The sequence below is a fragment of the Lepisosteus oculatus genome, chromosome 3 (genome assembly GCF_040954835.1).
Source record: "Lepisosteus oculatus isolate fLepOcu1 chromosome 3, fLepOcu1.hap2, whole genome shotgun sequence".
Lineage (NCBI taxonomy): Eukaryota > Metazoa > Chordata > Actinopteri > Semionotiformes > Lepisosteidae > Lepisosteus > Lepisosteus oculatus.
The window spans coordinates 36,836,232-36,851,133 of record NC_090698.1 but is presented as its reverse complement, the minus strand read 5'-3'; the positions used below and the strand labels follow the sequence as shown (position 1 = coordinate 36,851,133).

The 14,902-nt window shown below is 33.1% G+C and overlaps 1 protein-coding gene across 1 annotated transcript in view; it reads left to right on the top strand.

The window, feature by feature from the left end:
* antxr2a (ANTXR cell adhesion molecule 2a) overlaps window positions 1–10,315 on the top strand; it is a 235,825-nt gene extending 225,510 nt beyond the window's left edge. The window contains exon 17 of the mRNA XM_015365593.2: window positions 8,018–10,315. Coding sequence (XP_015221079.1) covers window positions 8,018–8,056 — 39 coding nt within the window. The 3' untranslated portion in view covers window positions 8,057–10,315. The remainder of the gene's footprint in view (window positions 1–8,017) is intronic.
* The last annotated feature ends 4,587 nt before the right edge of the window (window positions 10,316–14,902 follow it).

Below are 14,902 nucleotides of genomic sequence, written 5' to 3'. Positions count from 1 at the left end.
GACGAGTCAGCCACAGAAGTCCCTGTAGTGCAGGCAGAGGAGGATGCCAGAGCCCTAACTCATGCTAATCCTGATGTCACTCAGTCAGTGCGTCTTGCTCTACCAACTAAGAAGCACATCTAGGCTTTGAATCAGTAGTAACCAGGTTTAGGACTTGTCCTTTAATGGGGATTGAGGAATTCACTATGACTTGAAAGTTCACTATGCCACTATGGACACTATGCCTAGTCCTTTAAAATTACACACAGATTAACCATGGAATTTAAAAAGTGATTTTTATAATTAAAAATGCATTCTGTTTGAGCTATTTTTTGTGATTTTCGTGCATCTCATTAACTGAAATATTTACTTAAAATAAATTGTTTTGCATATGTTTTATCAACATGATAGAACTAATTATAATGGAATGACTTGAGGTTATTTTTGTCATATAACATGCAGATGTTGCAGTTCATTTATGGGAATATATATTATATTTCAAATGTCTAAAAGTAATCAAAGATTACAATGAACATATTTAGAACTTTGTGTAAAGTATCAAATTCTGATGTCTTTTCATAAAATATTGTCATTTGTACACTTTTAGAAATAAAAGAAGATCATGAAAGGAGTCCACATCCATCTATTTTGCTTAAATATCAACATATTTATGATGTATGTCTATGTTTGTTTATAAACATATTGCAGCTTTTACAGCATGTACTTACATATTGCTACATTATTTTAGTTAAACTGATGGAGGTTAGCATTTTCATCTTTCCAGATTTGACCCACATAAAATAAACTATGACATATTTATGTAAGGGTGCTGTTTTGAAGTAGTCTTTATATAAATTATTTAATGTGGGTAGATCACTAATAAATCATCCCTAAAAATTTTGGAATGGAAATCCCTTTGACAAAACTGAAATACAGCACATACAGTAGTTCTAAATGACTTTACATTTATTTCCTTTTTCACTTAGAGAACTCGAAAGAATAAGATCTTAAATTTAACCCACCTCTTATCTGCACAGCATTTATTTTTTTCTTATTATTATTTTATAGTTTTAAATTCTTTATGCCGGAGTGCTGTGGCATTAACCTTGGTATTTACTGAGCTTGACTGCGTACACTGCAGTTATTTGGAACCTGTTCTTGTGTGGCACCATTTTTTCCCTCTGCTGGATTCCATTCGTGCATTAGTGCCATCTGTGCCTTCTGCACCGTCTGTGAGCTCGCCTTGGCCAAAACGACTGGCATTTCTCTGGAAGTCAGCTCAGGAACAGCCAGGGATGGTGCCCAGAGCTTTTAGCTGGCAACGATGTGCACTTACTTTGACAAAACCAAGGGAAAAGACACAGGATGCAGAGCAGGAAACAGCTGCAGATAGTGCTGTTCACTTATTTAGTTTCACAAGACATTACTTGTCCCCAGACCTGCAAACAAACAGAGTTTATTTTTAGCTTCATGTCAGAAATGAATTAAGATGTTCACTCATTTTTATATATAGAGTTCTTAATGATAATAGTTCAGTGTAATTTTTCTTCATTGTAAAGATTATTTCTCAATTTGTTCTTGGAAAAAAATGGTTATGGCAAACCTGAGGGTGACTCAAAAAGGAATACATTTGAAACCTAAACTTGATAAAAATGTAGTTAAACCTTCCCGAAAGCAATACAGTTGATCCATTTGCAGCAATACAACAGCAATAATAATAATAATAATAATAATAATAATAATAATAATAATAATAATTCCTTGCACTTATATAGCCCTTTTTCTGCACACTCCACTCAAAGTGCTTTACAGGTATTGGGGACTGCACCACCACCAACGTGCAGCACCCACCTGAATGATGTGACGGCAGCCATAGTGCACCAATACGCTCACCACACATCAGTTGTGAGTGGGGAGAATAAAACAGGGTGAGGAAGCCAATTCATAGATGGGGATTATTAGGAGGCCATGATTGATTAAGGCCAATGGGAAATTTGGCCGGGATGCCAGGTTAACACCCCTACTCTTTAAAAAAAACACCCTGAGATTTTTAATGACCACAGATGACCTCAGTTTTACGTCTCATCTGAAGGACGGCGCCTTTTTAAAGTTTTGTGTCCTCGTCACTATACTGGGGCATGAGGACCACACAGACTGTAGGGTGAGCGCACTCTACTGGCCCCTATAATACATCTTCCAGCAGCAACCTTTGTTTTTCCCAGGAGGTCTCCCATCTAGGTACTGACCGGGCTCGCACCTGCTTATCTTTAGTGGGTTGTCAGTTGTGAGTTGTAGAGTGATATGGCTGCTGGTTAAAAAAAAAAGATTTGACTAGATATAAAAACTCATTTTCATTATACAGTATATGATCTTAACATCTGTGAGGTTATAAGAGTCTAGATGAGCATAGAAACCCACAGGGACCTGTGTTCACTCTGTTTCCATGGCAGAACTAGAAATCTGATTTGAAAATGTTGTTATATCTACTGTGTACTGTCTAAAGAGTTGAATAGTAATTTATTTAAACAAAATAAATATTAAATTCTATTTGCTATCCCAGAAAACACATAAGCTCTGAAAAGGTTTAAACATTAGAGTTGCATTCAAAAGAATTGATTCATCAGTCATTTTATATTGTGCTGCCTGCTTTGTGCATTGCTTTATCTAATGCCATTTTAAGGCATTGTAACATATTCTGTTGACAGTTAAGGTAATTGTGAATATCCAATAATCTTAAAAATTATTATTTTTTATGCTAAAAATTCTTAGTATCTGCTTCGAGAAAGATATTAAAGCTTATGCATTTAATTTTGTGGATTTTCTAGAAATGTGAATTGTAACATCATTCAGAAACATCATTTGTAATGATGCATTCTGCCATTATAGAATCCCATAGCATCATATACAGGTACTGAAGATACTGTATATTTGTCAGTGATCAAGCTGAATTCATAGCATTATCTAAACTGTCTTTGTTTAAACAGGGTTGTCAATATACTTTTTTGGGAATATTATATTAAAATAATTCAAGAACTTTCATGCCTAAAGTTCCTATGTGGATTTAGTAATCTGGCAGTAGAAGGCAACCTGTGATGTCAGCTTCTAAATGCTGCATCTGTGGCTGTGCCTTGCCTATTTAACCTGTAACAGATATGTCAGCACATGCTGCTTGCCTGTTATCACTGCATGATATATGTGGCATGGTGGCCAGGTGGAGCTGACTAGCTTTCCCTCCTCCACACAGTAAAAATATTCTCTTGTCATTGCGGAAATGTGAGCCAGTGATGAACAATCTGTAAACAGTGTGACACTGCCAGCCAGCATAAAATGTTATTGCAGGCTCTAGATTAAAAGGCATTTCTGACTCAGGTCAGTCCTTGAGTCATCTGAGTTTGATTGCTGATCATATGCCACTTTATTTATACAGAAGTACTCAATTTAAGCCAGTGATATTTACAGAAGAGGTTATGTTGTAAATATTGCATCAACTGGGATTCTTCCATCCTTATGAATTATGAGTGCACAGCTCTTTTTTAAAGCTTGTCATTATGACACTCTATCCTGTTCTTCTAGTGTCTAAATTATGCCCTGTGGAAGACCAGCAGAACCTAATTTTCACACCAAGCAGAATACTTCTGTAAAACAATCCAGGAGCCACATTTATGGAATTATGAATTGAAATAGCAGCTGAACAACATCTAGAGGAGTGTGATAAAATGGGACGTTAGGTAGAATAAATGGCTGCTACCAGTTTGATATTTTTAATTTTATGTTTATTTTTATACCATTCATGACTATTTACAGTATGTCATTAAGTGTATCATAACATAACTATAGCTGCAATCTTTACTTTTATTCAACTAAACTAGTAAGTACACAAAAAAGATTTTTAAATAAAACATGATCTTGTGTAATTAAAGAAAGTAGTTTGGATGACAGAATTAGTATACAACATTATTCTGTCACACATTGTTGACAGTCATTATTATATGATCAAAACCAGTGAACTACTCTAAAATAAGTGAGCAAACCTGTCAGATTTGAAAATAGGTGGTGTTACAAATAGTTTAGCAACATTTCAAGCAATATAAAAATACAAAATTCAGTACTAGGAGGACACCTTTTAAATGAAACTCAACTCATCTAAGTACAAGGTAATGCAGGCAGGAAGACGAAATGTGACTTTCAGATACCGAATGAATGGTATAGATCTAAAAGTGTTTCTTTAAACAAAAACTAGAATTTTATGTAGATCATAGTTTCAACTTAGTAGAGGTAACAATAACAAAAAGCCACAAAATGCTTTTGATATACTGTATTTTTATGAGTATAGAATTTAAAGACAATTATGGTAAAATACTGCAATTAATTATTAGAATGGAATATTCAGTTTTGTCTGCTACACTGCAAGAAAGTTTTTAGTGCTCCGGAGACAGTAGAAATCAGCAATTTCTAATTTCGAGCAATCAGACTTATTACTTGCCTGATTTAAATTTCAAGTGAGACAAACTAAATGAACTAAGCCTTTAGAGCAGAGAAGATGAGATGTGGCCTTGACTCCGATATTCTGAATCCTAAAAGACATTGACCAAGTAAACTCAGGAGGAGCACAAGGAACTGGAAAGACAAATGGAAGTTAAGTTTAAGCTTGTTTTTTTATTTTATAACACATAGTTATAAAAAAGTATAGTGGGCATCTGTCAAGTAATGTGGTTGAAATTGACTATGTGTCATACTTTAATAAAGGAGTAAACAGATCTTTTGAAACAACAATTAAAATACAAGCATCCCATGTTCCGAATGTCCTTTATTATGTTCTTATAAGTGACTTCATATGAAATGTTTTCATTGTTTCTACTAGATCCAGTCTCTGCAGTAGTTTTTTATTCATTCTCTAAGGATAATGTTATCATTTTAATGTAAAAATAAAGATAGCAAATAGCATTATTTTATTAGTTTCATAAAAGCCGTTTTGTTTGCTTATTTATGAGATTCTTTTTATGTACACCTCTGATTAATTTATCAGTAGTACAGTATATGACTAAACATAAACATATGATCGAGAACAATACTGCCTCAAAAAGATATAGTGCAAAAATGTATTTAGCTATATTTTGTAATATGTCTGCTTTAGATCCAGTCTCTGCAGTAGTTTTTTATTCGTTTTCTAAGGATAATGTAATCATTTTAATGTAAAAATAAATATAGCAAATAGCATTATTTTATTAGTTTCATAAATGCCATTTTGTTTGCTTATTTATTAGATTCTTTTTATGTACACCTCTGATTAATTTATCAGAAGTACAGTATATGACTAAACATAAACATATAATCGAGAACAATACTGCCTCAAAAAGATATAGTGCAAAAATGTATTTAGCTATATTTTGTAATATGTCTGCTTTATAACCATAAAAATGAAGAGAATGGATAAAAAGCAGTTGCCTGTCAGAGTTTTAGCAGTAGATGCTATACATAATCACACAACCTTGATTACTTTCGCTTGGTTAGCTCTAAGCCTATTGCAAGTGTTCCTGCCAAATGTGAAAGCATAAAGTGTTTTAAGGAGAGCAGGACATCTGCAACAGGTAGCACAATTCCCAAGCTAAGTTATATACAGTATGTGTTGTCTTGACTCACATGTTAATTTGGGGAGAAAGAAAATAAGTTATACCTTCAGAAAGCACTTCAAACATAGCATATGGTTTAAGTCGCACCAACGCTAGAACATGTCTCAGAAGTACATAAGACAAGAATTTGTAATGTAAAATAATTTGTTTAAAGCTGTTGGCTTAAATATCACATTGTAAGGATGTTAGGGGAAAAAAGAAAAAAATGATCAAATGAAGCACCACTCAAATTTGTTCTCTGGACTACTTCCAAGTCTTAATGCCAGCTGTATTAATACTAATCATTTAAGCTTTGTTGAATTTAAAGTTTTCACAGTTGAAGTATGGTATGTAAAAATTAAGTATAAGATAGAAAAAATACTGTTAGGTGTTTTTCAGGATTATTTGTGTGATTATGCTAATAATATTTCCTCTGTACTTGTAATTGTGTCTGCAGGTGTAAAGTTAAAAATACACACTATATGTTATTTGTATCTATACAAAAGTTTTTGTGTTTTTTTTGTTTTAAGATTTTGTATCTTATATATATATTTAAATTTGATTCATAAATTAACTGGCTGATTAACAGGAAAGATTTAACTTTAGTTTATAAAAAAGAAATGAGAACATAACACCATTGACTGATTTATGGCAGAGATTGGGAAACTTTTTATACTGAATCGAGTTGGATTCAGTTGTGGATTTTGTGATATATTTAATTATTAATGCTGTTATATACAGTATATACACACAGTAATGCAGCTGTGAATCTCTACAAAAGATACCTGTAATAATTGTTATTAAAAGTGTTGAGACTATTTTTTATAAATACATACTGTACCATGTAAATTGAATTATTTTGGGTTTCCTTCTTTTAATATATGTAGAATTATTTAAAATGAATAAACATAATACTTACATTATTAAAGAGCAGAGACAAAATGACTTTAATGTAAATGCACTTGAAAAAATTAAGACATTTCCTTTTCCTTCATTCATCCACCCATTCATTTATTTGAGAAAATTGCAGAGCCATTAAAGTTGACTTATAGACCATTGTCCTTCTATTATTGTAGCACAGGTGGGCAGTGCCAGTCATTTTTCTGCTTCTGTTAAGCATGGTCTTGTTTCAGCTCAGGTTGCCAGATCAGTACTAGTTTTCTAAGCACTGGGGAGCAGGAATGGATCTAAACGTATTGTGTCACACCTGCATAGCCTTCACACCATAATGATTTTTCAGCCGTTGTGCCTAGGACAGATTTGAATCTCTAGACTTAATGCTGAAAATCCAGTGAATTTATCCACTCTGGTGTTTGTGGCCAAAACAGCATCTGATGTGCCTTATTTGTTTACCATGTAAGATTAAATGCAGAGGGTATACAATGAAGAGCTTAGGAGACGCAGTAAAGCCTGCTACCATAGGAATCAGGGAGTAATGCACTAATTCAAATTCACAAAGTGGCTTATTTGGTTGTACTTTTGTCAGTTTAAATGCTGAATAAATAAATACTCATAGGCAAGATATAATGTCCAGTTTTGTTGTTACAACCTGCTACTACTATTAATACATCTATGAATAATAATAGTAGCAGTGTTAATAATAATGATTTTATCAGATTTTTTTATTCTCAGTTAATGTGACAGTATTGAAAGACTGCCTCAGACATTATTTTACATTGTTAAGCAGTAGGTGTCCCTCTCAATGGATATAAGCAGTGCTAGAGCTCCCTCTTTTTGCCACTCAGCTTAGAAGTTATAGAGGCATAGACAGCTATTCTGTTCTGTCTCATATGTCTTGAACAGTGTTTACCTCTGGTATAAGATGTGCAGTCCCGTGAGGACACATGCAAAATTGAAATGTTTAAAGATAAGATGTCTGAATAAAGCTAAATGATTAAAATAACACACATTTTGTTCCGTTTTTGTACATTTTATTCCAAATGTAGTGCTCTTTAAACAGACACATTTAATGTATTTTTGGAGATGGTGGTAATTATGGTAACACCATTATTATAAATATTGCTTGTACATATACTAAAAATATTACAGTATGTGTACAATTGTTCATTTTTTGTGAAGAAATGTATAAAATGTATCAACAGTTCATCTGCAAACAGGCAAAATGTATTTTGTGGTACAATGTGTCTTAATGAGTTATTATATGTCATATCATCTTAAAACTGGGATCTATTTTTTAACATCTACAAAAGTAAACTTTAATTTTCATAATGAGTCCAACCTTAAGGTAAATTACCTATTTATAATGATATTTTAATATTTTTAATTTAAAACGTTTATTTGATGTCACTGTATAAAACCATTGATATACAGAAAAGAAAATTCCATGTTGATTATGATGATTAGTGATTTTATATACTATTTTTTAGTCATTATGCGGATAATATCCTCTTTTTCTTTCTTCCTTTTAGGGCAGATGTATAAATTTCAGTCGTGTTCAAACACAGTAGATGACAAGGACCTGGACCTTTTAAATACAAGATACTACCTACTGAAGACAACAGAAGATTGTAGTTTTCATAGGACTTCTCATTTACCCTTAAAACCACTTTTGCTTCCCTCAATTTTGTGCACTTCAAAAGGCATTAGGATCCCTTTACCTCAGAATACAAGGTCTTTAATAATAGCGATGCATTGTTAAGCACCTTATGAAATCTTTATATTTTATTGACCTAGTTCATTTTATTATCTTATTTTTTAAATTTTAATAAAAAAAATATTTACAGTATGTTCCATTTTTTGCCACTCAGTTGTGGTTAGCATTTTGTGCACACCAAAGTCTTAACATATTCTGACCATATTGTGCCTTCTGTGAAAAACCTAATTTCATGGACACAGACGGCAGCTATTTAAAAAAAAACAGAGAGAATGAAGCTGGTTGCCGTTGGCGTGGAAATAAAAATAATCCCAATGGGCCTAACAAGTGCAAAAGTCCATTGCCTTTTGGCGATGTCTCATCACAAAATCTTTCTAACTCCACTATCGTTGAATGCCTAGCGGGAGCTTTCTGACTGCAGATCTTGTCATTTTAACACTGAAAAGTGCACACGCATGACAAAATGTAGACAGGACGCCCCAAGGTATTAAAAGCAGCAAGACTTTGCCCTTTAGTTTTTGAAGACACCTTTCTTTCATTATACACTCGGGACAGAAAAATTAATAGAGCGTTATTCTACAGCAAGACAGCGTGTATCCAAAGATCTTGGCAAGGTTTAAGGGATTGATGCTTCAAGTCCTTGACGTGGTTGCTGGTGTTTTTTTCAATTTTTTTTATTCATTTTCACTTCAGTAACACATAAGGCATCATGATCTGTAAACACATCTATCAGTTTTTAGACTTTTTTAGTACTAATTCAGCAGTGTCAGTGCTGGCACCTCTAGTACTTCAAATCTCCAAGGGCTCCTCTGCGTCACAATCCAGCAACTCTCTTTGCATGAGAATCTCAAAGTTTAATTAATATAATTAAAGGCAACAGCAAGCAGCAGCCTGTGAAGATTTTGCTCATCTTTTTTATGCCTTTTGACATTGAATGACCTATTACTGTATTTGCATTATCCAGATTTTGAGTAGCACCATGTCTTGGTAGCATTGAGACAAGCTTAGAATAAAAAAGCGGAGAAGAAAGTGCACACTATTATTCATTTTCCTCAAATTCTATTCATGGCCGCACGGAACCTTACAAAAACAATGTCCGATACATATTTGTTGTAACATTTTCAACTGCCCTGTCACGTTGACAGTCCCAAATGATGTTAGTGTGAGCGGAAACACTGTGGGGGAGGAAGAAGGCAGCAGCTGAAGAAAAAGGCTCGAACGATCTAGTCACTTTCGATACGGTACTTCAGATGCAAAATGGATATTCGAGTCGAAACCTGACAAAGCGCGCCTGCTTTGATGTGAACTGGTATAGACAATGACCAGTGGCTGGGTCAGTGGGATGTCTCTCTGCAAGCAGGGAAGCTTATCAAATGACACTAAAAATAAGTTCAACAACCATCATGTTTGAGGGGAATAGGCGAACATTTCACATTTGGTGGGCATGCAAGTGCGCGAGATGGGAAGAGCGTTGCAAAACGTCCTGGTCTAATTATTCTTTTGTGCTCTTCATCGAAAATTGCAGGGGACATAAATAATTCTCTTGGTCAACTTTTAAATCTGTGAGGCTGCTGGAAAATATTTTATTTTATTTTTTACATATAGCTTTCCACTTGTGTAATCTTGCGCTTAACTTTCATTTATGACAATCACATAAAACCTGCTTGCTTAGATGGATAAAGAAATTGTGTATAGTTATTTCTTTTTCTCTTATGCTTTTTAACTTGAAAGCATAAGGCTGTTAATAACCTCTATTAATGAGCTATTTACATACGATTCACAACACAGCTCTCCATCCCAATGACATTTCACCTAAAATATTAGGCTAATTGGCTATGCTGTTTCTACATAAGCCACCAAAATCGAAACAGCTTCTCATTCTATAATGTTATAGAAATGGAAAAGCCCTATTTTTCCAGATTTTTAGCCTAGATTTTTTAAAATTTAAGTGAGTTTAATATTTATTAAACATGTAGGTGTACATAGTGCGTGCTTCAATGTACCTTTGAAACCCATGATGAGACAGAACCTGCAGTTACGGTATATAGTCATTTTACTTTCCTTGGTTAAGTTCACACAAAAAAATAAAATAGAAGGTTTTTTGTCTTTGTAATACATTGTCTCATTATTAAATTATTTCTTTATTTTTTGTTTTCTACTTGTTTACACAAAACCATGTTTTGTGTATACAATACTTTTGATGTTGGCTGTCTTGTTCTTTGCTGATGCACTACATGAAAGACAAAAAGGTATTTGTAGGATGTACTTACAGTATGTGATAGTTTGTCAAAGGTACATATAATATAATGGATAATAATGGGTAAAGTAATGTATCATTGTGAGAGATCCCTTTTGTAATACACAATATTGGAACTGCAATAAGTTTTAAGATTGTTTGCAAGCTTATGTAAATATAACTTTAAATGATCGGCTTATCTTTAAAGCATTGACATTTTAAAACTTATTGTTTTCTATAGTGCAGTTCTTGTTTGTCAGTCTGACTTGTCTCATTTTCCCTATTCTTTCTAATTTTCAATGACATTTTAGTTTTAAACAAGTTGAAGCTTGCAATGTATGAAATTGTGGTGCTGCAACTCAAATATATTTGAAAAACAAAAATCAAAATGGGATTTATTCCTCCTGTTTAAAATTACTTATTTATTTGGATGAAGGTTAAATGTAACCTTCATGTTAGTGGAAGCCCCTGCTCATTATAGCCATGCACACTTTTGTTAAAAGAAGATACATTATCCTCTTTACTTAATTTATTTGATGTGTTTGTTATCTGCAAACCTATTTATGAGGAACAGACGCACTATCCTCTGCAGTTGTCCCCTTTTTGAAAAAGCATGCTAAAGGCAGTCTTTAATTGGCCTGAAAAAGATTTATAAGGCTAGACAGGAGGATGTAATTATATGTTTCAAAACGAAAGATGCATATATTGCACTATTGAGACTGGTCAGGCATCCCTGTAATGCATGGCACCGGAGGGCACAGTATGCACAAAAACCTTGTAAGGATTCAGTAGCTTTGAATTTAGGTCTCCCATTTAGTAAAATATGCATTGTACACCTACTGTTTTTCTATTATGTCCATGCTGAGATAAGGTGTTTCTCATCACCTTCAAGTTTATATTTAACCAAAAAATGCATTAACCCTTTCTCCTCGTAGATTCAGGAAATAGATGTATTTCTTAAGAGCAAAATATGTTTCTTAAGACCACAGAGGCATAGGTATCTTTTGAAGTTAAATATGCAATCATTTTGATGCATTTTACCATATAACCCTGAGAGTTTTATTAAATGTGGAGTGAGGAGAGTCTGATATCAACTGACAACCATTTCAGTTTGTTCACAGAAAGTGCATTGAGAAAATAAATCTGTGCACAAAATAGTATTGATAGATTAAGTACTCTAAATTTGGTTTATTTGTATATTTTAAAATAAATGTATTTTATTACCTTATTATTCTTCTATGAGATCTTTGATATGCCAGATATCTTTTTCATCAGCAACACCATTAATATTGTTCAAGCCTTTTCCTAGAAAATTTTAAAAATAAAGTGCAACTGTTCTGAATCTATAATGTCTTGCATTCGTCAGACTGCTTCCTCTCTGTAATTCATCACAAATTATAAAGTTATAATATAATATATAATATATGCTGAACCTAATCACCGCTATCATAAATTAAGCAGATTACTCAGCTATTTTTGTCCAGCTCAGAGCATGAAGCAAATTCATGGAATGGATATTATAACACATAGTTTATTATGTTTTTTTTATCTGTTTGTTAAACTTGTATATCAGTTTAATCAATTTCTTTATCTACTTCAGTTGAAGCATACATGCAAAATGCTTAAATACACCATATAATTATATATGCCCAAGAGATATGTAATAAAATAAAAATATATTTTTTTCAAAATAATTTCATATTACTGTTAATTCTTTCATGTGTTTTTGCCATGGAAAAATGACTCTACAGTATATGTTAATATTTCTATTTCTTTTGTTATGCCTTGATAAAGCGCATTTTAAGAAACATATTCAAATATTGTCTATCTTCAGTTTCTTGGTTAATTTATAAACTGCACATTTGTTACACTTTTCATGTGTCCCCACCTTTTGGTATTTTTCTTTGTTTGAGGTTTAGAACATTGTGAATTTTCTTTAAAATTCCTTCCAGAATCAAACTTGCTGCAGGTTTTACAAAATGGTGTGCTATTGTATATGAACCCTCTTGTGATGGGTACCTGAAACAGTTACTTCCCAATGTTGAAAATTTCCTCCCAGAATTTGTGGAGAATTTAAGTTTTTCCACATGTCCTGTTTTGTGAAAGAAAGTATTCTTAATACTTATGGGTCATTTTTACCTCCCACTACAAATAGTAATGCAAGAGAATACTACAAAGTCTGTTTTCAAAGAGAATTATGAATGATATTTATTCTCCTGAATTTTTCTGTAAGGAAATGGTTGAAGGCAATTGTGCTTTAAAATGAGTTAGAATATTTAGTTATATAAAAGGCAGTGAAACAGTTAAAAAGCTAAAGTCTGTAACACAAAAAGATTTAGTACTATTTAAATATCTTAAATTAAGGGATGGTATTAAGGAAAGTTGAATATTAGCAGATTAGCCATAATTATAGCAAAACTTTTAAAAGACTTTTAGGCCCCTTGAATATACCAAGTGTATGTCATCTTTACACAAAAAAATGTAAAGACCTGTTTTAAAACTAAAAGAGTTTACTACTTTTTAACGGAGATTGTTAAAAATGCAGTGGGCTCAGTTTTATTACATCTGAAGAGTACCAAAGGAAATGAGACAGGAAGGATGGTTAAATGCTAATTTTATACCATAGTATATGATGTACATACTGTATACAGGGGCATTCAGAGTTCAAAATTCTTAAATGCCTAAAAGATGGTTGACAGCACTTATTTTAAGTGAGTGCTGACATGAATTGTTGACTGATACTGTCAGATTTCTAAGCCTGTGATTTATTTAAAGAGTGTACTGTATATTGAGTAGGCCGTTTACTGGGTACTCATCTCACACTAAAAGTTGCTTTTCATGTGTGGCTGCCAGTCTCTCACCATAGTTGATAGACTGCCTGCATGGGTCACACCTGTTCCAGTGCCACTCATTCTTCCAATACTAGGGCCTTGTTGACAACACCCACAACCTACAACTGGCCTTTGGGGTTACACTTCACTTCCTGACCTGTAAGTGTGAACTATGCAGGGCTAAATGTTTTTCATAGCATGTACAATACATTATATACACTGACTATTTTTATATTAGGTTTTTAAGGAAGTTCCTAAACCTTGTAACAAAGAACACTGTTAATGTCAAGAAGGACAAGCCTCTCTTCTGCTGCTCCTGTAAATGTAAGCTTTTTCTCATTACATACATGCTAAGTTCTTTGATGTACAGTACTGTATATCTGCTTCTCAGATATATTTTTATTTTGATGATATACCTTACCTTAGTTGATCTATATCTTTTGAGCATCAAAAACATTTATCACTCTGTGCATGTATGGTTTTAGAAAAATAAAGTATATAGAATTTGTATATTAATGAAAAGTTTTGATGTACAGTATTCCATGAAGGCCAAGTGCAAATCAAAAATACAAAAAACACAGAAATACTGTATCACCAGTATAGTGGAGCAACATCTCAGGGGGACATGCAATCAGTGGAGACAAGTTCTTTCAGTGACTTATCAAGCTTCATGCAGACTGCAATAGTGGAAGTCAGCAAGTGTGGTGAAGAAATTCAAGTATGTAGCTGCATCAGCATGCATAGGCTGCAAAGGGCTACCTAAAGTAAAGGTTTCTTCCATGCTGAAAAGAGAAGAAAGGAAACACAACGTTTCGGAACACTGCACACAGGGAAGAATAAGGCAGAATCACACAACACCACAACAGCACCTTGCTGCAAAGAATGTGTTGCTTCCAAAAGTAGCCTAGTATCATAATAGTTGATAGGAGATCATAGTACTTGATTAACTCTCTGATGTTGGCAAATGTTAATCAGCATAATTAATTAACCTATATGATCTATGCTCCATTTAAAAATATTCTAATATTTGTCTGATATTTTTGTTTTTGTAAGTGATAGGTTTGGTATATATTGCTTAGATGATTTACCAAATTATGAATTAATTGGTCAAAAATCAGAATTTTACAGCATCTAGTAATGAGACTAGATACTCATGAAAATTCTTCTCAAAACTTTGATAATACCTCAGAATGTATATAATTACAAAAACTGGTCACGCTTTTTTGATGTTTAGATTTTGTAGTGCAGCAGCTGGTAAAACAGGTCCAACTGTGCAAAGATTTGGAATTGTCCGACTAGAAATTATGGTATCTAAACTCTTTTCCAAAGCAGAACTATTAAAGTGATGACACATCACCATTATTTCCAAATTATGAACATCCTAATATTCCTAAATTGATACTCCTAAAATTAATTAATCCACCACTCCACAAATGTCTTTTTTGGCATTTGTTTCATGTGTTTAATATTTTGTATTTATTCCTGTAACCCTTGTCACTGTTAATAGATCATTTCCAAACTCCAAACTCATGTTATTTAAAAGATACAGAAATACTATTAGCACTAGCTTTGTTAAGCATTAAAGAAACAAAGCAAGAAAAGTGAAAATTCAATTCAATTTCTTTATATAGCG